Source organism: Danio rerio, chromosome 15, assembly GCF_052040795.2.
Source record: "Danio rerio strain M-AB ecotype USA chromosome 15, GRCz13ab, whole genome shotgun sequence".
In the NCBI taxonomy this organism is placed as follows: Eukaryota; Metazoa; Chordata; class Actinopteri; order Cypriniformes; family Danionidae; genus Danio; species Danio rerio.
Genome location: NC_141035.1, coordinates 21,725,368 through 21,745,990, shown reverse-complemented (window position 1 = coordinate 21,745,990; position 20,623 = coordinate 21,725,368). Strand labels below are relative to the sequence as shown.

Genomic DNA, 20,623 nt, shown 5'->3' with positions numbered 1-20,623 from the left:
CGTTTTGTAGAAGAGTTTATTAGAATTATTAGTTAATGAAGTGTAATTTCTTGTCTTAAAAGGTTGGAGATATAGTGTCAGTGATTGATATGCCTCCTAAAGAAGACACCGGCTGGTGGAGGGGCAAACATGGTTTTCAAGTGGGTGTAGTACAGTACACCGCTTTATTTGATACTTTTTTGTCATTTTATTTAATTCTTTACTTTAGTTTTGTTAAACATACATACAATGCTCAGCATAAATGAGAACAATTCGTGAAAATGTTGATCCATTTCTAGGTGAATATAAGCAGGGACGCCACTAGGGGGAGAAGTTAGGACTATTCTATGACTACCCACACATTTAGGGGGTCCTCAGAGACGTAATCAAGGGCAGGCGACTCCAGTGCTGACTAAGCTGATGTGTATGCGTGAATATAATATTGTATAGCTTCCTTTTAAAAATATTCATTTACAAGATTGATTTGTCACGGGTGTACTCATATACAGTATATGCTGATCACTGTATATGGCATAATATTGTTTTTATTATTGAATACATTATATATGAATGTATGCTAATACCAGTAATATACATATAATATTACAAGTAACTCGAGTTTTTCTAAGTACTGAGTAAAGTAACAAATTACTTTTCAAAAATAAGCATTAATATTTGAGTAAATTTTTTTGAAAATGTAACACAAGTTACTTTTTTAGTTTAATTATTAGCTTGCAAAAAATAAATTGCTGAAATAACATGAAAGAAGTCACAATGTTTTGTCACAGTAGTCACATTATTCTGAACGCATCAATGAAAATGAAAAGGGGGACATTGATTTTACTTGTATAGTATATAGTACAAAAATAGCAAACACATTGCTTTAAACTTTCAATAATCTGTACAGTTGCAATCAGAATTAATAATTATATTTTCTTTTTTAAATATATCCCAAATGATGTTTAACAGAGCAAGGAAATTTTCACAGTATGTCTGATGATATTTTTTTTTTCCGGAGAAAGTCTTATTTGTTTTATTTCGGCTATATTAAAAGCAGTTTTAAATTTTATTCATATTTTTTTCAAAATTATTAGCCCCTTTAAGCTTTATATTTTTTCAATAGTCTACAGAACATTTTTATTTAACATCATTATAATAACTTGCCTAATTACCCTAATCTGCCTAGTTAACCTAATTAACTTAGTTAAGCCTTCAAATGTCACTTTAGGCTTTATAGAAGTGTCTTGAAAAATATCTAGTCAGTTATTATTTACTGTCATGATGGCAAAGGTAAAATAAATCAGCTATTAGAAATTAGTTATGAAAATTATTACGTTTAGAAATGTGCTGAAAAAATCTTCTTACCGTTAAACAGAAATTGGGGAAAAAAATAAACCATGGGGGCTAATAATTCAGGGGTTTTATAATTCTGATTGCAGCTGTATATATGGCATGAGGATTTCTGTGGTCAGGAAGTTACCCTTTTTAGGAAATTATCCTAAAGTTTATTTTCGATGTGCTTTTTAAAGGTCAAAGTCAGTGTAGATTAAATAGTGCGTTGTTAATTGCAGAGCTCCTCTATTAGAAAAAGAACAACAAAAAAAAAGTTCTGAAAGAGATCAAGCCTCAGCCAGGTAATAAAAAGTAACTCAAAAGTAACGTAACACTTTACTTAGCATAAAAAGTGACTGTAACACAACTAAGTACTTTTTGGGGCAATAAATCAATATTGTAATGATACATTCAAATGTAACTTTCCCCAACTATGATTAATACACATCTATTTATTTGTATTATATACATGTACATATATTGTATTATATTTCACTTTATTATATTTTATTGTGGATGGGGTTTCCATGATTTCAATATTCACTTTAGGTTTTATCTTTTTTAATTAATTTTTGTACCAATATTATATTATTAAATGTAATATAATTTACTGCGTGTATATTTTATTTTATTCGAAGTAATCAACTTTTATGGTCAACAACATATATTTGCATATGTGATTCCCCACTGTAATGAAATTACATGTTGTAAAATGTCATCGCTTTAGAATGAGTTTTACCATACGTTTGAGACTTGTTTTTGCAGCTTTTATGTCTCATCTGTGTCAAAGCATCGCCTCATTAAAGTGACTAAAGTGACTTACTTTACAGCAGATAAGGGAGGAATCTTAGTGGTGATAAAACATGTTGTAAAGTAATTGCTACTGATTCTCAGGGCTACAAATAATGAATTCGTATTGTGCAACAGCTAGATTGTACATTTTATATATACTGAGGGATTCGCAGACTTATTCACTGACGTACCTTTAAGAGATTTCAGACTGTTTAAAGAGAGCAATTATGATAATTGTGCCCTTGTTGAAATGAAGTGAGATAAGAAGCGTTTCAATAAATTTTGGGGTTCTCAGGTGTTTTATCTTTTCCTTCACAGGTGGGATTTTTTCCGTCTGAATGTGTGGAATTAATTAGTGAGAAAATCCCCTCCAACGTGACCAGCTCATTGGCCAAACCAGGTAGACACTTTTGCACAAATTATCAGTATCTTTAGGTTTTTATGGTTTAAAGGTCCTTAAATTTGAGATCCTAAAAAAAACCTGCAAATTAAAGTGTTTTACATCTTGCATTGAGATTTTGAAGTCTGTTATTGTAATTTTCTGCAGTGTCTAAGAAGCATGGCAAGCTGATCACTTTTCTGCGCACGTTCATGAAGTCCCGTCCCACCAAGCAGAAGCTAAAACAGAGAGGGATCCTGAAGGAAAGAGTTTTCGGCTGTGACCTTGGAGAACATTTGCTGAACTCAGGCCATGATGGTGAGGGGAATCTGAGGATGTTTAATGTGTCTAAATCTTTCATTGAAATAGTATAATTGTGTGTAATTTGTATTTGTGATGTGTGTTGCTCTTACAGTTCCTCAGGTCATCAGAAGCTGCACTGAGTTCATTGAGAGACATGGAGTTGTGGATGGGATTTACCGCTTGTCTGGAATCTCCTCTAACATTCAGAAACTGAGGTCTGGAATTTAAATAATAATAATAATAATAATAATAATTATTGTTATTATTATTAATGATAATAATAATAATAATAATAATAATAATAATAATAATAATAATAATAATAGATAATAACCACTTAATACATTTTACTTTATTATTAAATAAAGTATTTCACTGCATGATATTGGAAAATTGGACATTACAATATTGGACATTGCGATATTTTGTTTTGTTGCGATATATAAATATATATAAATATAAATATAAATATATGTATTATTGTGATATGAATATACATTCACTAAATGATTTAAATAGCTCTATTGGGAAAAATCAATCATTTTTTAAAGCTAAATTACCAACAATAAAAGTTAAATAAATGGTGCTTTATGGTTTTCTGTGGAGACTAACAGTATCCAATTGCAGAAATTCAAATGCAATTAAATGTAAAATAACATAGTCATCATTGTATAAATAATTATATTCAATAATGTAAAATAAAATGTACTAATATATTTATCTTTTAATCTATAATTAACAATCGAATCCTGCGATGTGTTTATTGAAGATACACACACATTGCAGTATGGATACTCAAGCAATGTATTGTTCAGCCCTAATTTGAAGTCTCTCAGGAGTGTATTATTCATGTATATTTATTATAGCATTTTTTATTTGTTTTGTTATTATTTGAATATTTTTTTAAATGTAATTTGTTCTTGTTATGGCAAAGCTGGATTTTCAGCATTAAACATTAGTACTAGAAATCATTTTATTATACTGATTTGAGGAAAAAAGATTTAATATTGAGTATTTTTTGTTATTATTATTGTTTTTAATTTTAATTTGTTTTTTGTTTTTATTTTAAAACTTTGACATATTTGTTGTTTTAAAATTATATTATTATTATTATTATTATTATTTATTTTAAATATGTCTACATGGTTTTTATTTATTGTTTTTTTTTAGTTGTGGTTATTTTAACGTTAAACAATATTAAAATGATCCATATTTGCTCTGTAACTACCTGAAAGATATATTTTCTAATTTTTAGATTATTTTATATAATATTTGTTTAATATAATTAAACAAATTAGTTCAGTTTCATGGTTTTAACTTTTTATAAACTCATTAAGGATTTAAAGGATTGTGAAAGTGAAATCTGTCCTAATCCTTAAAATCTTCAATTAAAAAATAAATAAATAAAATAATAGAATAAAACATTTAACTTAATAACTTGTGTAAATATTGGTGTCAATTTAACCTACAATACACGTTATATATTACATAAACAAAATAATACATAATTTAGATCATATATACTAGATAGTGTTGGGGAAAAAGTTATATATTACAATCTGTAAAAATTATATGTAGTAAAAAAATTACGTAACTCATTCTTTCATGCTACTTTACATAAAAAAAGTAACAAAGTAGTACATTTTGTTACTTTTTTTTAAGTGACTTTAAAAGTAACACTAGAGAAAATGCATTCCTCTCCTGTCTTTGCAGGCATGAGTTTGACTCGGAACATGTCCCAGATCTCACTAAAGACACTTACGTCCAGGACATCCATTCAGTGGGATCTCTGTGCAAACTTTACTTCCGGGAGCTTCCCAACCCTCTGCTGACCTACCAGCTTTATGAGAAATTTTCAGTAAGTTTCAACTTGCTGCAGCTCTGACGATGATGATTTAATGTATTTAGTAGCAAGAGCACAAAGCTGATGTTTTGCTCATTTCTCCAGGATGCTGTATCTGCAGCCACTGATGACGAGAGGCTGGTCAAAGTCCATGACGTGATTCAGCAGCTGCCGCCGCCTCACTACAGGTTAGATGAGAAAACAGCATCATCTGCTGGCCACTGAGATAACTACAGCTTCGTTTTTATCAGATGATTACTTCAGTCTTCACTGCTGAATTAATATTAGATCAATAAGAGATGCATTGTTTTGTTGTTGGTATTACTTTATGATAACTGCACACCTTGACTCATTTATTAAGCATTAGCAAACAGTTCATTTGTGTAGCATTAACTGCGCATTAATAGACATAAGGAACCAGTTTAAAAATATTGCTACTAATGCTATATTGTATATAAAAGTAAATATTTAATGTGATTAATAATTGTATTTTCATAATCTGTTAACAATTAACTTTTTACTCCTAAATTAAGTATTGCAATTATTACAAACGAGTTATTTAGGAGCAGTTGGTGGTAAAATGATTCAGAATGAGCAAGTAAATGAATTTAAAATTTTTAGAAATCAAATTTTTTTTCAGGCATATAATAATATTCACTCTGTGTATTAATAAATGCTTTAGCTCAAATCCCTGCAATTTTGTGAACTCATCTGAAGTGAGGACTATTTGTGCTTTCTAAATATCTTATACTTGACAGTTAAAGCTATGTTCTAAACAGAAAAAGGAAATGAACGACAGTGATTCAGAACACAAACTATTAATTTCAATATACAAAAAAAGTAACTGTACTAACTGTATCAAATAGAAAAATAATCATTTGCAATCTTATGTAAAAGTACAATTACTGTACACTTTAAAAAGAAGTGTCAAAATACACAATGGACTTTGACAAAACAATAAAAAAAATGAACAATATAATAAAGCATTCATTATTACATTATATTATTGCATTTATTATTACATGTAACAACAGATGTATCTTTGAAAAATAAGATGTATGCATGGTCATTTGAATAGTTTATTAATAATTAACACCAACTACTCTTAAATAACTGGTTTGTCAATATTTCAATGTTTCATTTAGTAAAGACAAATTTATTATTAATAAATTATGACGATACAATTATTAAGCACATTTTATATGTCCTTTTGTCAAAAATACAGCATTTGTAGGAGTATTTATAAACTGCTTACTAATGTCTATTAACGTAGAGTTCATGCTTACCAACTGATGAGTTAACTATTTGCTGACCCCTAGTGTGCAATTATTTTACTTAAAAAAATATTATTGTTCTAAAATCTTCTTTTAAGTGATAGTACCTTTAAATAATAAATTTGCTGTTAATTTACTCTCTTTCTTTCTTTTTTTTTCTTCTTCTTCTTCAGTAGAACATTAAAGACGATTTCTTAGCTTTTTAGATAAAATCCAAGTCAAAAATTCCCAGTACCTTGAGAATCACAAAAACATATACAGTAAAGGCAAATCAAGTTTAATACCCATCCTGGCTCCTGATGATACATTGATGTCATTTGAAGGAAAAAAAATCAGCCTGTGCAAGAAACTGAACATTATTTACAACATACTGTTATTACTTTTATTGCACAACCTCTAAAAATGCTCCTAAGTGCATTCATTGAAGTCTTGATGGCAAGCTTTCTGTCACCTAATGTCGAATATCATTATGTCATGTTTGCAGAAATGAGCTTGCACTGTTTATTTATAACTTTTAGTTTTTAATATTATATTGTAACATCCAGAATATGTACAAGTACCATTTTGGTAAACGATGCAACATGCACATCGTTCCTCTATGCTGTAATTGTAAACAAATAATGTCAGCTCACGTGTGCAACATGAGTCTTTCTTTTGTAAGCCTGTGAATTAAAGGTTATTATGATTATAACTGCATTTTATGAATCATCAAGGGCCATGTTTATATATATATATATATATATTAAATCCGAGATGCTCAAACTAGGGCTCGCAAGCCAATGTTTGCCAATTGCAACCTTTTATTTGGCCTGCCATAAGCGAAAATAATGGCAATTTTTCGAGATTTTTATTTTAAATCTAATGTAACCCTTTTGTTTGTTTTTTTGTTAAAGCTGACCGATCAATAAAAGTTATACAAATTAATCAGATTTTGTTTAAATGTGCATACTGTCACCCGACAAAGCAGAGACTTTAGTGAGCAAATCAAGTTAAAGCTTGACTAGTGTATTCAACATTAAACAGCATTGAATCCACTGTGTTATAAATGAGATTATGTTTTTATTCTAGTAAGTTATAATTTAAAAAGTTATACTGCATTAGTTAATAAGATTTAAAATAATGTTTTCTAGTAGTATTTATTTTGAAATATTATGAAATAAATTAGGAATTTACCCATGGAAACTTTAATGTAATATAGTTTGTTATATTAACCTTTGGCCCACGACTCTCATTGATGCTTTTTTTGGTCCTCCATACGAAAAGGTTTGGACACCCCTGTTTTAAATTAACTGTTATGCTCCTTTCCATATAAAATGTTTAATTTGTACTAAATAGTATGCACCCCAAACTTTGTGAAATGTATTTTGAGATCAAGATACTGTAAAAAACATATTTCAGAAAATCGGTTTAGGGTTCTTTTTTTCTTTTTTGTGAATTATACATTTATTGTTGTTTTATTTGTTTTCAGGACTCTCGAGTTTCTCATGAGACATTTATCTCGAATGGGAACGTACAGCAATGTGACCAATATGCACTGCAAAAACCTTGCCATTGTTTGGGCTCCAAATCTTCTCAGGTGACTCCGTCTGAAAAAAAATCTGAAAATTTATATATATATATATATATATATATATATATATATAAATATATATATAATATTTATTATGTATTCTATTTATTATTAATGTTAAAATATTGCATTTACCCTCAAACGTGGCAGGTCTAAACAGATCGAGTCAGCATGTTTCAGTGGTACCTCTGCTTTCATGGAAGTGCGGGTTCAGTCAGTGGTTGTGGAGTTCATCCTTAATCACGTCGATGTTCTGTTCAGTCCCAAACTCAGCACTCTGATCCGCCACAGCACAGGTGAGAAATGAGCCGCGGCTATTCTCCTCCTACCACAATTGATTTTTAGATGAAACTCCACTAATGAGGATCTTAAACGAGCTGATAACTCTAATCTAAATCCACAGGCCACACTACTTTAGCTCGACCTAAGTCTCTACTAGTGAGTTCTCCATCTACCAAACTGCTTTCTCTGGAAGAAGCCCAGGCTCGAACTCAAGCCCAGCTGAACTCTCCTGTGTCACCTGATAGCAAGTATATCGATGTGGGAGAAGGGCCTGCCGCCCTGCAGGGCAAGTTCCACACGGTCATAGACTTCCCATCTGAAAGGTATGTCCATTTGTATTGTGTTTTTTCATTATTTAGCAAGAATGCAGATTTGGCATAGTAACAAGTAATCATTGTTGGTTACTGCAGGAAGAAGGGCTCAACCAAAGGAAAGAAATCTCCTGTGGGAAACTGGCTTTCCTTCTTTAATATGGGAAAGTCGTCAGCTTCAGCCAAGCCCAAACTGCACCGTCATCCCAGCGAGCCCAATGACATGAAAACCACTCCTCTTCCAGGTGCAGCTTTCACTCTTCTGTTCAGTCTCAGCCTTTCTTTTCTTCCAAATCCCAGTGTGCTGCCTAACCTATAGGGCATTTTAGTCATCATTGTCATGCTACATTCTGTACTGGAAAATGCTGAGACAAGATGGTTAGTTAGTCAATTAAAATAAATGTTTCCTGTTATGTAATTTATTGTTGAGATAGAGAAGCAGAATTTAAGCAATATTAGTCACTTTTTCAGTGTCATGTGATCCTTCAGAGATCATTCTAGCATGTTTATTTGATATAATGTGAGAATAATTTATTAGGGATGTCTAGATTTGATCACATGATCAGAAATCAGGCCAAATCGTGCAGTTTCAGACTTAATTGAAAAAGGATGTATATATATATATATATATATATATATATATATATATATATATATATATATATATATATATATATATATATATATATATATATTTTAACACATCTTTACTTATGTAAGTGCACACAGTTAGACCTCTTTCTAGACTTTACACAGACACAGCAATGCGTGCTGCATGACATCACTTTGTTGTAAAGATGCTATTGGTTAAATCTCTTTCTTCTATTCAGAATGTACATCAATGATCCAAAAGTTTTATTGACAGTCATATTCCGGTAAAGGGGTTATTGATGAATATCTGTAAGTCCTAACAAGACCATATATTAATCTGCTTATTAATTAGATATTAAGCAATTTATCAGTTGTCGTAATTAGCTCGTTGGATACAGGAGAAATAGTCTCCCACTGTGGCACTTTTATTTATTTTCTTTGTTTACGTGCCTGCCGGGTATTTTAACTTGATGTGGTTTTTGTATTTGAATATATTTGCAACTTATTATTCATCGCTTGATTGTTCAAGCTACCTCACAGAAGTACTTGTGGAAACTGTTTATTATTGTTATTATTATTTTTTTGAGTGGATTTTAAAAGAACTGTATGTAAAGTATATAGGTGCTGGTCATATAATTAGAATATTTTTCAATAAACTGGGCTCTCATAATATCTTAATAATTAATTAATCCAGGAATGTTCCATTGAGATACAGTATTACTTCTACCATGGAGTCCTGTTCAAGACAGGCAGCATACGACATAGTTACAAAAATAAAAATACATGTCACAATACATAGACACACACAAAAATAGTATAAACCATAATCAATTGTTAAAACATGTGCACTGTGTCTTTAAAATATTTTTAAATATAGCGATAGATGGAACGGATTAAATGAGTAGTATATGTAAAACTCATTTTATACATTTGGAGCACACTTGGAGAATGCATATCGACCTAACTCTGTGTGAAAAAAGGGCATCCTAAGTAAGAGCATATCTTATGATCTGGCATTGTAAGTATTTGAACAGTACTCCAACAAATTAGATATATATTGTGGTAATTTACCAACTAAAGCTTTTAAAATGAAATATAAATTATATTGATTTCCTCTTGACTGTAATAAGGTCCATTCTGTCCTTTTATATAAATTACAGTGATGTGTGCATGCACTTGAACCAGTGACTAGTTTAAAGGCACTATGTTGAACAATATCCATTGTTTTAAACATTCAGAGGTGTGTGCATATAAAGTATATCAAATTAAATCCAATACTGATAGAAATGTACTCTCAACTAAACTCAACTCAAACACTGCCACAGACTGTTCAACTCCATGCCATGCCGCATTGATGCAGTAATTCAGGCAAAAAGAGCTTTTCATGTTCATACTTTTCAGTTTGACAAGATTTCCAAAAATCCTTGATATTGGTCTGAAGTAATATTAAAATTTTCGGAGATACTGAATTTTGGGTTTTTATTAGTTGTCATCAAAATTATTTAAAACTCAAAGAAATCAACACTTGAAACATATCAGTCTGTGTTGAATGATTATTTTAAAGAAAAGTTTCTCCAAAAGTGAAAATGTACTCACTTTTTATTCTACTTATAATGGTTCTAAACCATATTAAGTTTGGTTCTTCCTTTGAAAACAAAAGAAGATATTTTAAAGAAAGATGAAAACCTGTAACCATTGAAATCAATAGTAGGAAAAACAAATACCATGGACGTCAATGGTTACAGGTTTCCTCAGCAGAAAAAAAAGGTTGTTGAACTCTGAACTCATTTTGACAGGTGGAAGAGGAGACACTGGGACTCTACGTTCTGCTAAAAGTGAAGAATCTCTGTCCTCTTCACATAACTTTGAGGGTAAATATCATATTTCATTTATTTTTTTCATTGCCACGCTTAAAAGCACTGCAATATTTTATACCACTTGCAAATCGTCTCTACAGTAATCGCTAACTTATAACTATGCCCAAACAGAGTCTGCGAACATTTTCACTATTTCTGCTGAGAATTTTGTAAAAAAATCTGCTGATTTATGCGGAATGATTTTGGGAGTATCATAACTAAAAACTTATTACATGAAATAAAAAATAACATCTTTTTAACTTAATCCAATTAGATTTACTTATTTGGTAAACAAAGCAAGTCTCTCTATACTAAAACAAGTTATTTACTAAAAGACTAAAAATATTACTTTACAAATAAATCGTGGGATCATTTTAATATTAGTCAATAATGTTACTGATAATAATAATAATTAATTTTAAAACTAAATAAATTAAAATTTATAAACATTTACACAAGTAAATAGACTCAATGATGGGCTAAACATCTGATTTCTGCGCGCACAGATTCCATGTGGGCCTACACATAACTCCTAAATTTGGACTCAGAGATACAGTTTCACATCTAACTCTGATTTAATGCATGTTTTCTGACATGTGGTGAGGTTTATTAGAGAGGACACCTTTACTACAGTACAAAAGTTATTTACAGTGACTTGTCAGCTAGTCTAGATTCTAGCTAGCTAGTTTTTCCTGTATATTCATTCATTGGCTGATCTCTGTTTTTCTTTCTCAGGTGGATCAAATATTTACCGTCCACGTCGGCCGCTTTCCACCAGTGATGCTTTATCACTCTCCTTCAATGAGGAGCTTCTAGACAGCAGACTGACTGGAGACTCTCGGTCCAGTCTCAAAGACCATAGGAAAGACACTTCTTCTTCTTCTTGTGTGCCAGCTCTTATATCTCCACCCCATCCTTCAGCAGACGCTGAGTTTATAGGTATATCCTCCTTAGACATAGACCCATTGGCATTTCAGTCAGCACGGTTGGTTGAGCAGGAAAATAAGAAAAAAGGCAGTCGCAAGAAGGCAGGAGGCAAAAACCATGAGTTAGAGCCTTCCAACAAAGTCACAAGTCCTTCACAACCTCCTGATCTCATTCCACTGCGTGCAGAAGATTCAAAACACAGACCCTCTGAACTGCCACTCTCCTCAACTAATCTAGATGTAGGCTTCTCTAAGACCGGCCAAATGGGCACCTCAAGGAGTTCAGTACCAAAAAGCAGTACTGTGTCCTGTCCTTCTGACATTGTGTCCCTCATGAAAAAGCCCAGCGTGTCTATGAAAGCTGGAGAAGGCCATCAGCGATCTGCGAGCTTCTGCAAAACTGAAAGTAAATCTGCAGATGTAAAGCAGCACAGAAGAGCAGACTCAGGTCAGCAACCTTGCACAACCTTTCATTTATCTAAATAATCGAATGATACAGATATTTATATAAAGGAACCTATGCTCAGCTACTAGTGTCATGCATATAAATTTCTCAACATAACACTTACACTAATTATTTTGTTTACTTTCTTCAAAACTTAACTGAATGTGCTAAGCAGATAACTGCAAAAGAAAATCAGACAATTATTAGTTATATACCTTTTTATAGTTCTGAAGTTGTACTTTGTTTAATTGGATTCACAAAGTAAAATTAAATTAAAAACAGCGCTGTCAAGAAATGTTCAACAAAGTTAGTGAGGCTAACTTTTAACCCGAAGGAATAAAATAATAGAGATATGCTATATTCACACTTTATTTTAATGTACAATTCACACTATTAAAAAAACAGTAACTAAGACCCTAACTAAGCTCATTAACACCCATTTCCACTGAGTGGTATGGTATTGTTTGGTACATTTTTATGGCCATTTTCACTGTCAAAAGGTACAAAAAAGTGAATTGTACCACACCAATTTTTATGTATCCTTTCGAAAAGGTACCTAGCACAAAAAAAGGGTACCAAACAGAGGAACAAGACGCACAACTGAATATTATTGGTTTACATTATTGATATACTTCTCTAGATCATGCAAAAGCCAGGAGAATAAAAACAAATGATGCTTCTATTTTTAAATGCACAGCCAAGACAATACACAGTAATAATATATTTATATAATAACGAGCCATGGTCGACCCGAGCTTAAACAAACTTTGTTGTTGTCTTGATGAACAGCCTCAAAGCCAAGAAGAAGAGCAGAATCTACTCTGCGTCCTGTTGTTTATGAGGCTTTCTTATGTGCGCTCACCGCACGTCTATATTTGAAAAAGCAAACCTTTTGAGCTCATGATAATAACAAAGGAGAAGCTAAAAAAAAAAAAAAAAAAAAAAAAAGAGCAATTGATTTTTTCAGCTACCTAAAACATGAACAAACTTCCATGTTTAACTATTAGCATCACCTTATGGACTAATATTAACTTATATTGAAATGATGGAATTACTTTCTAAAAGAGGTTACATGTGCTGGTGAAGATTAAAGATACAGATGAGAGGTTTGCACCGACTCTAGGTGCAATGTAGGTGCAGGTGTATGTTGCATGTTGTTTTTGAACCCAAATAAGTAAATGTATGCTGTGTGTAGTTTTTCTGTAATTGGTAACATATCAGAGACTGAAAGGGTCTGTATGTGTTCATACATGTTGCATTTATTTATTTTTTTTTTTATATATAAATAGTTTACACAAGTATTTATGTGCATAAAGCATCTGTTTTGTGAGACATGCTTCTCATATGATATGTGAATGACCATTGGTACCCTTTTGGCAGTAGAAATGCAAGCTTGATAAAGGTGACCCTTATAGACCCGTACCGTACTATACTATACCTCTCAGTAGAAACAGGCCATTAAACTACTAATTAGCTGCTTCTATATCCAAGTTCTGAAAGCTATAATTTATGCTCACTCTTTTAAAAAGTCTCTATTTTAAAAACTATGTTGGTTTGTCTTTCTCTGTCTAGGTGCAGTGACATTTGAATGCACGCCTGGTTTGGTGAGGTCTGTATCTCTCATAACTCCCCAGCCTGCAGTAAAAAGTGCTGCCCGTATGTTAGCTCTAGCGCTAGCCGAATCCGCCCAGCAGGCAACTCGACTCAGCAAACGTGGGAGCTCTGAACCTCCCACACCTATTTCTCCAATTCATCATAAAAACCCACTCTTCACACTCCAATTTCCTCCTCCCGTACAAACGTCTTCTGATAGAGAGGAGCGGTATGCGTCTAACAGGGCTTTCCCGGATCCATCAAGCACTATGTCTACTGAGAGTCACACTGATGCCGGCAGCCTACGCAGCACCTGCGCCTGTCATGGCAGTGAGAGCGGACTCAGCTTCTCTGATGGTTGTGATGCACCAGCTGGTGGCCAGTGCACCCATGTGCCCTCTCAGGGTTTCTCTCCTCGCACAGATCCAGAGATTCAGCTGGTTCAAGAAACCCAAACAACTCTGAGAGATAATATCCGTCATGTTGGAGTTGGTACAGATGGAGGTGGATCAAGCCTTGATGCTGAGATGGAGGTACGTGGAAGTTTACAGACGACACTCTCTGAAAGATACTCTTCCTTGGATAGTCCTTCAGCCATTGATGCACTCCACAACAAGCAGGCTGCTAATGCTGCTAACTTCCGAGCCATATTGGCGGAAACAGCCATGCCTGCTTCAGTACAAGAAGTTCTTCCACAAGCATCAAGTACTCCACCGAGTGTGTTGTATCAGTACAAACCCAGAGAGCAAAGGTCTGCTTACTCCCAACACTCCCAACAATGGTCAAGTTCGGATGGGCAAAGCACATCTTATTATCAGGTTGACGATGGGCGTCCACATCCTAGAGTTCTCTCAAGAAGCTACTGCAATACCCTTGCTCCACGATCCCTACATCAGTCTATTAAGTATAAAGGTCAACGGGAAGACTACTCCTCAGTTGGTGTCTATAGACATGGAGGACCAAGGTATCCACCGTTGGATGGAGCCTCCGTCTACCCAACTATCCGCAGGGTGCGCTCTATGCACACTCCACCTGAGGACAAATTTTTCTTCCTTCAACGGCAAGGAAGCCAAAGCAAACCTTACCAAAATCCACCACCATCAGACATCCAGCATGTGCGGCCTTACTTTGAAGATGGGAAAGTTCGGTATAGGTACAGCCCCTATTCAGAGGCTCGCTACAATCAATACCGAGAGAACAGTGGGTACACTCTGTCTTACACACTCAACAAACTGCCTTCTCGCTCATCAAAGGTGATGGCCACTTCCGAAAACTACCACAAGCCTCTACGCAACCTCCCTTTGAACAATGAGTCTGACTTCATGACCAGAGATGCTGGTTTTCTGCCAAGAAAGAAGAACCCTTCTTTCTATGAGGCTTTTAATTCTGGTTTATCTGATCGACATTTCAGTCAGTCCATTAGGCAGGAAAATGCAGCCAAGGAAAGGCCGTTGGGTCCGGTTGTGGCCCAGCCCCATCTTGTAAGATGCGATCGTCAATGCCAAGAAACAATGCACACCAGGAGCAGGTCAAACTCTGGGAAGGAGATGCTGATTTCAACTGAAGGGGCTGATGGGAAATACAGGGTCACGATGGTATCCCATTACTCCCCAGAGCACCCACTTTCTGAGCCTGATATGCCTGTGCCCTCAAAGTCAGACAGGCATGACAGCGGGCAGGGAGCCAAATCGGCTCTTATAATGAAGCAGAGTCGGTCCATGCACAACTATCCTCAACACAGGCTTGAGTCCACAGCACTGCCACACAATCTGACCCTGCATAAGGAATACAGCTGCCCTGACTTCAAACACACCGGGTCCAGCGATAGCTTCGGTGTCACACACCGCAACCAGGACAGGCTTATATATAAGACTCTCAGCAATCCTAAAGAGGACTACCAGTACATTCAGGCAATGAGCAGAGAACCGCAGAGGTCTAAGAGATCGCAGAGTGTAAAAAATCGCAATCCACCTGGTCAAGCCAAAATGACTCTGGAGCGGGATCACAGACTGCCTTTCTCCTCCCATAGCAGGACAAGAACTCGTAGTATGTATGTGCCATCTCGCTCAGACTATTCTGAAAGCTATGTTTCAGCACATCCGAAAGTTCCTAAGAGTAGCCGAGCAAGTTCTGGTGTTTTCCCAAACTACGGCTGCATGCCGCTTTATAGTAACAGACTGTATTCCACAGCTGTGGGCCACGCAGGATTTCACCAGACAGAGCTCAGGCCTGAGATGCAAATTTATGCTGATTAAGAGATTTCTATATTTAAAAATAAATAAATAAATAAATAAATACCAAAATAAATCAATAAATAAGAAATATATGACCTCTGCAGGGCAGTGGTTTTCTATTGTTAATCCGATAAAAAAATAATATTTAAAAGATTTAAAATGTTTTAATTGTTCACTAAATGGTGTCTTTCACTGCATACATACAGTTTCAAATGACTTAAGCTAACACTGCGTATTTAGGATATCACTTAAATTATGGTAATGGGTTACCGTGGCTTTATTGCTACTTTGATTTATTAAAGTGTGTTGTGTAAAATTTGTCATTTTGTTACTGTAATAGAGGTCACAGGTTTCAAAGTGAATACAAATATGATCTTTAATAAAAGAGAAAATGGTTTATACAGTAGGAGCCACTGCCTTGTGTTTCTGGGTGAGTGTAGTTTTTTTATGTATGGCCATGACTGTGGAATAAAACAGTTATATATGTCAAAGACATCAGCATATACTCTATGGTCTGACTTAAACTATGAAAGGTCATAGTCTCAGCCACTTCCCCCAGACATTATCCCCTATGCATTTTATAATCATGCACTTTATAGTTGGTCTGTGTTTTATGTAACAACAGGCACTTTAGACATGACCACATTTTTTTTATTTCTTTGTGTTCGATTTAAAGATGTGGGGGAGCACTCATCTAAACCGTTAGTTCAATTAAGTGGTAATCATTACATGATTACATAAGGAATAAAGTGTTCATCAAAATGTACTGTTCTCTTTTTTCAGTTGATTTATAAGACAATTGTTATGTGTTCACGTTGCTTTACTCCTATTAAAGTTAGTTTGTTCAAAATCATGACATGTAATCTCGTACTTCTAATCATTGATCAGCCTGTCATGTTTTGTTTCTTGTGATAAAAGCCTTGCAAACAATTGTTGAATTATTACATTTTTTTAAAATGTACAAAGACTACAAGCTGTTGCACGTTTCATTGGGCTGCCTTGTTGTTATCCCAAACACCAGCTCCCTAAAGCATTTTAACAGTTGAAGTCAGTAAGCTATATTACTAACATATAGTCCTGTTATTGTTCCGTTTTAATGAATTTTTCAATACTCATTAATATTAATGACACCGGTTATTAAATTTTATAGTCCCTGCAGGTGTTGAGCAGTGAACAGCAGAGGGCACTGTAGTACTGGAGGACATGATGGTGCTTCCTCATTGAAGTTTCCTCCATATGCGCTAACACGAGGGCACATCAAAGCTTCTGAGGCAGTAGGTTTCTGATGCAATACAATTATTATTTCTGCAAGACGACGTTTATTGTATATTATACCCGGCATTTTGGTTTTAAGGTTTTGAACTGTCAGGTTGTTGGCATGAATGAAGCTAAGGTGGTGACATGGGGGACAACGATGCGTAGCGGATGCTATATTAGATACTAATTGTTTTCACTTTGTGCGTCAGTCACAGTGAATTCAATTTGCACAGGAACTTGGTTGTCTAGCCGTTCGCATTTATTCCATATTCTGCTTCCACAAACAGCTGCTATTTCATAAAGAAAGTGTTAATTTCAACACTAAAAACTGTTGATTTTCAAATATCACTAAAAACAATGGTCTGCAGAGGAGTAAAATATTAAATCCTGAAAGAAGGCTTTTGTATGAGGAGCACGAGATCCGATCTTTACATTCAACGTACACTTCCATCCAGCAAGCAGCTAGCAATTTTTGATGCTTCTGAAGGCTGAAGCCAAATAATTTATAGGAGTTTGGAACTGAAGAAAGGAGATTGCCAGCAGTATGGTGTGGAACACGTAATGGACCATGTTGTGTTACGCTGAAGTTGGCTGAGTGGAATTGTATTATATTTCAGGTATGTTTTCATTCTGGCTGGAGTTTGGAACTCTGGAGCATTTCACTAGGCTATAGAATAAAGGTAATGTTGTAAATAATGTTTTCTGTTTCTTGCAGAGAACTGTGATTCATAAGACCTCAGTTTATTGTCAGAAGCCATTTGTATTAAAGGCATAGTTTACCCAGAAATGAAAAGTTACTGTTTACTCACAATCACGTGCTTTTAAATCGTTATGAACACAAAATAAGTCATATTCAAAATTGTTACAAACCTGTAACAATTGACTATCATACTAGGAAATATAAATATTGAAAATTTTAAAAATATCTTATTTTGAGTTGACACGAAAGTAAGAAACTCTAAACAAAGACTATAAGTGAATAACCGGTTTGAAAACATTCAGGATGCATGTGCATCGAGGTTGCAGAAAAAAAACAGGAGCACTAGCATTTACAGCGAGGAATGGCATCCGATGCAGTACATAGTTTGTTGTTGTATTAGAGATAACTTATATTAATTTACATAATGCTTTCATTGTATTATAACAGTTTGTCACCCAGTGATAAGCACAGTTATTCGGCAAAATTAACATTAAAAGGAGAGGCGTTCGCCTGACGAGTCTATTTGTGATACCACCCTTCCAATGGAAATGGTTGAGACAAAATGGCCAAGCATCCAGCCCGAAATATACAACTATCTCGTTGAAGTGATTTTACAAGAGAAGTTAAAGGCCTACATGTCTTTGGATGCCTATACAATTTTGTTCTGTGTGGTCATATGCAAGAAATAATGTTCCATGATTACCAGATTCAAAACTATGTAGTGCCAAAAACTGAGGTTCTGCCTAGCCGAAAAGAAGACGGAACTGTACAAGGCCTGGGTATTCATTAACAAGCAATACAACTGCATTCTGACAGCGAACTGCACCCGTATGACAGGGTATGTGAACTTACATTTTTTACACTTCATTCTAAGCATATATAATACATCTTATTTAACTGTTTTTGCTGAAATCATTGCTGCAATCAATAACGAGTAATGTGTATGATTCAGCATAGCGTGAACTGCAGAGTTGAGCATTTTTAATTAGGTCCTCACTCCATTTAGCTCTTCTGATGGCTGTAAGCCAAAGACATCTGCGGTTGACATTAAAAGCAGTGTGGTGTACAGTAAAATGTAAGTTTTCTCTTTTTGGACTTTCGATTTTGGCATCCTACCGGTCAACACAACATGTTTGCTATTGCAACCTGTTTTTTTTTTTTTTCATCCGGTTTGCGCGGTTGAACTTGTGTGACGTCATGTGTGACATAGGTTGGTAATTCTTCTATAGAACACACAAGGCAAGTTACATATAGTTTTGAATAGGGAAAAGTGTAATGTCAATATTGTGAATGAAGCCCCACCTACTAGTACAGGAGCCAATCATCAATCACTATAGACTGACGTTTCTCCGAGGGGAAAGCTCAACAAACACACAGGAATACTTGCTTCACAGACAGAAAATATATCCAAATAAATCTTGACATCTGTACTTTTAAATGCACCAAGTGCACGAATACAAAGTGTTTTGGTTTTGTAATCTTTATGAAATGTACGCGAGGTACAGTCTGTCCTGTCAAATGCAAATCACATGACAGCAATTACTAAAACACCCACAAACTTGTAAACAAAGAGTCGCTGTCATTTCTGTAGGAGAATCGTCATAAAGTCTTAAGTTGTGGGTTACTTCAGAAGAACAGCGCAATCAGACAAAGCTTTATCCAGAGGATGATAATGGCTGTGTCTAAAATCGCCTACTACTCTATTGAATAAAAATGGTGCTGTATTGTCTATTGAAATAATCATACAATATCAAGAACTGTATTTGAATTTAAAATGTACTACTTGATTGTTAAGAAAAAAAAAGTACATTCTTTAAAGTATGAATGTGAGCGGTATGGAACTCGAACATACCACATCCGTAATTTTGTCATGATCACCTGATGACCTATACGCGTCAGTGGCGTTGATTCACTCCCATTCATGAATTCTCTCTCACATGGGATATAGTAGAGTGCATCAGATGCGCACTTCAGAATCTTGCCAGAAGTATTAAGTCATCAGGTACTTGCATACTGTTCGAATTCTATAAATTGAGATATACTACTCAGCTGGTGTACTATATACTATGGTAGTATGCGATTTCGGGTGCAGCCAATATGTGAACATCCATAAATGATGTTGGTGTCATGATCTCGTTCCTTTTGAGTGCACATTAGCTTGGTCAACCTGAAAATATGTTGATTTTGTTTGATTCAGACGGTTAGAAACAAAACTCTGGTGACTATTTTGACTCAAGTTTGTGAAGAGTGATTGATGAATAAATATTAATAGCATTTTCAGCTTTAGGTGAACTATCCCTTTAATATTCTTTTTCCTGTATGCATTAACTTCCATAACCAAATTCCACAGATTCATCTTCAATGTTCTGCAGCAGAAGTAGTCATCTACAGTACATCTTGAATGGCCTGAGGGTGAGTAAATTAACAGCTAAATTACATGTTTAAGTAACCATTCTTTAGGCAAACCACCAAATGCTAGCTGTGATTTAAACCAAAGACTCTATTCACTTTCCTTTTCCGGCCAAAGTAACTGTGTGGCATGGGCTAAAACACCATCAACATCCTTTTTAAAAACACGTTACGCTGTTTGTGCGTCAAAGTGGCTAAGTGGCAATGATAAAGGCACTATTTAGAGCAGGAATGGACTGTATAACACTAAAGCATCTCTATGCTGTACGAGTGCCACTAACAGCTGCAGAAATATGCTATTTGAGGGGATTTTAGAGCCAACAGCAGATGCCTAGACTAGGAACCCGCTGACATACTCTCATACTCAGTGTGCTAGAGCTCTGTGTGCAGGCTGTAGCCTCGACATACTGGGGTCAGAACTAACACAAATGCAATCTGGGAAGAAAACTGCAGTCAATCACAGATCAAAGAAAGTGCTTTGGTCAAATAAAGAGTGTTGCCCTTGGGTGACATGCTTACTTTTGCTTATACTGTATAATCTTTACAG

General features: G+C 34.6%; 1 protein-coding gene across 4 annotated transcripts in view; it reads left to right on the top strand.

Annotated features, from left to right (window-relative positions):
- arhgap32a (Rho GTPase activating protein 32a) overlaps positions 1-16,563 on the top strand; it is a 91,442-nt gene extending 74,879 nt beyond the window's left edge. For all 4 annotated transcript variants that reach the window (XM_087283924.1, XM_087283926.1, XM_087283927.1 and 1 more), the window contains 13 exons: positions 63-140; positions 2,422-2,503; positions 2,651-2,800; positions 2,898-3,000; positions 4,499-4,643; positions 4,734-4,816; positions 7,371-7,478; positions 7,623-7,768; positions 7,876-8,077; positions 8,165-8,310; positions 10,453-10,527; positions 11,248-11,886; positions 13,456-16,563. In XM_087283924.1, coding sequence (XP_087140050.1) covers positions 63-140; positions 2,422-2,503; positions 2,651-2,800; positions 2,898-3,000; positions 4,499-4,643; positions 4,734-4,816; positions 7,371-7,478; positions 7,623-7,768; positions 7,876-8,077; positions 8,165-8,310; positions 10,453-10,527; positions 11,248-11,886; positions 13,456-15,731 — 4,233 coding nt within the window. In that variant the 3' untranslated portion in view covers positions 15,732-16,563. The remainder of the gene's footprint in view (positions 1-62; positions 141-2,421; positions 2,504-2,650; positions 2,801-2,897; positions 3,001-4,498; positions 4,644-4,733; positions 4,817-7,370; positions 7,479-7,622; positions 7,769-7,875; positions 8,078-8,164; positions 8,311-10,452; positions 10,528-11,247; positions 11,887-13,455) is intronic.
- The last annotated feature ends 4,060 nt before the right edge of the window (positions 16,564-20,623 follow it).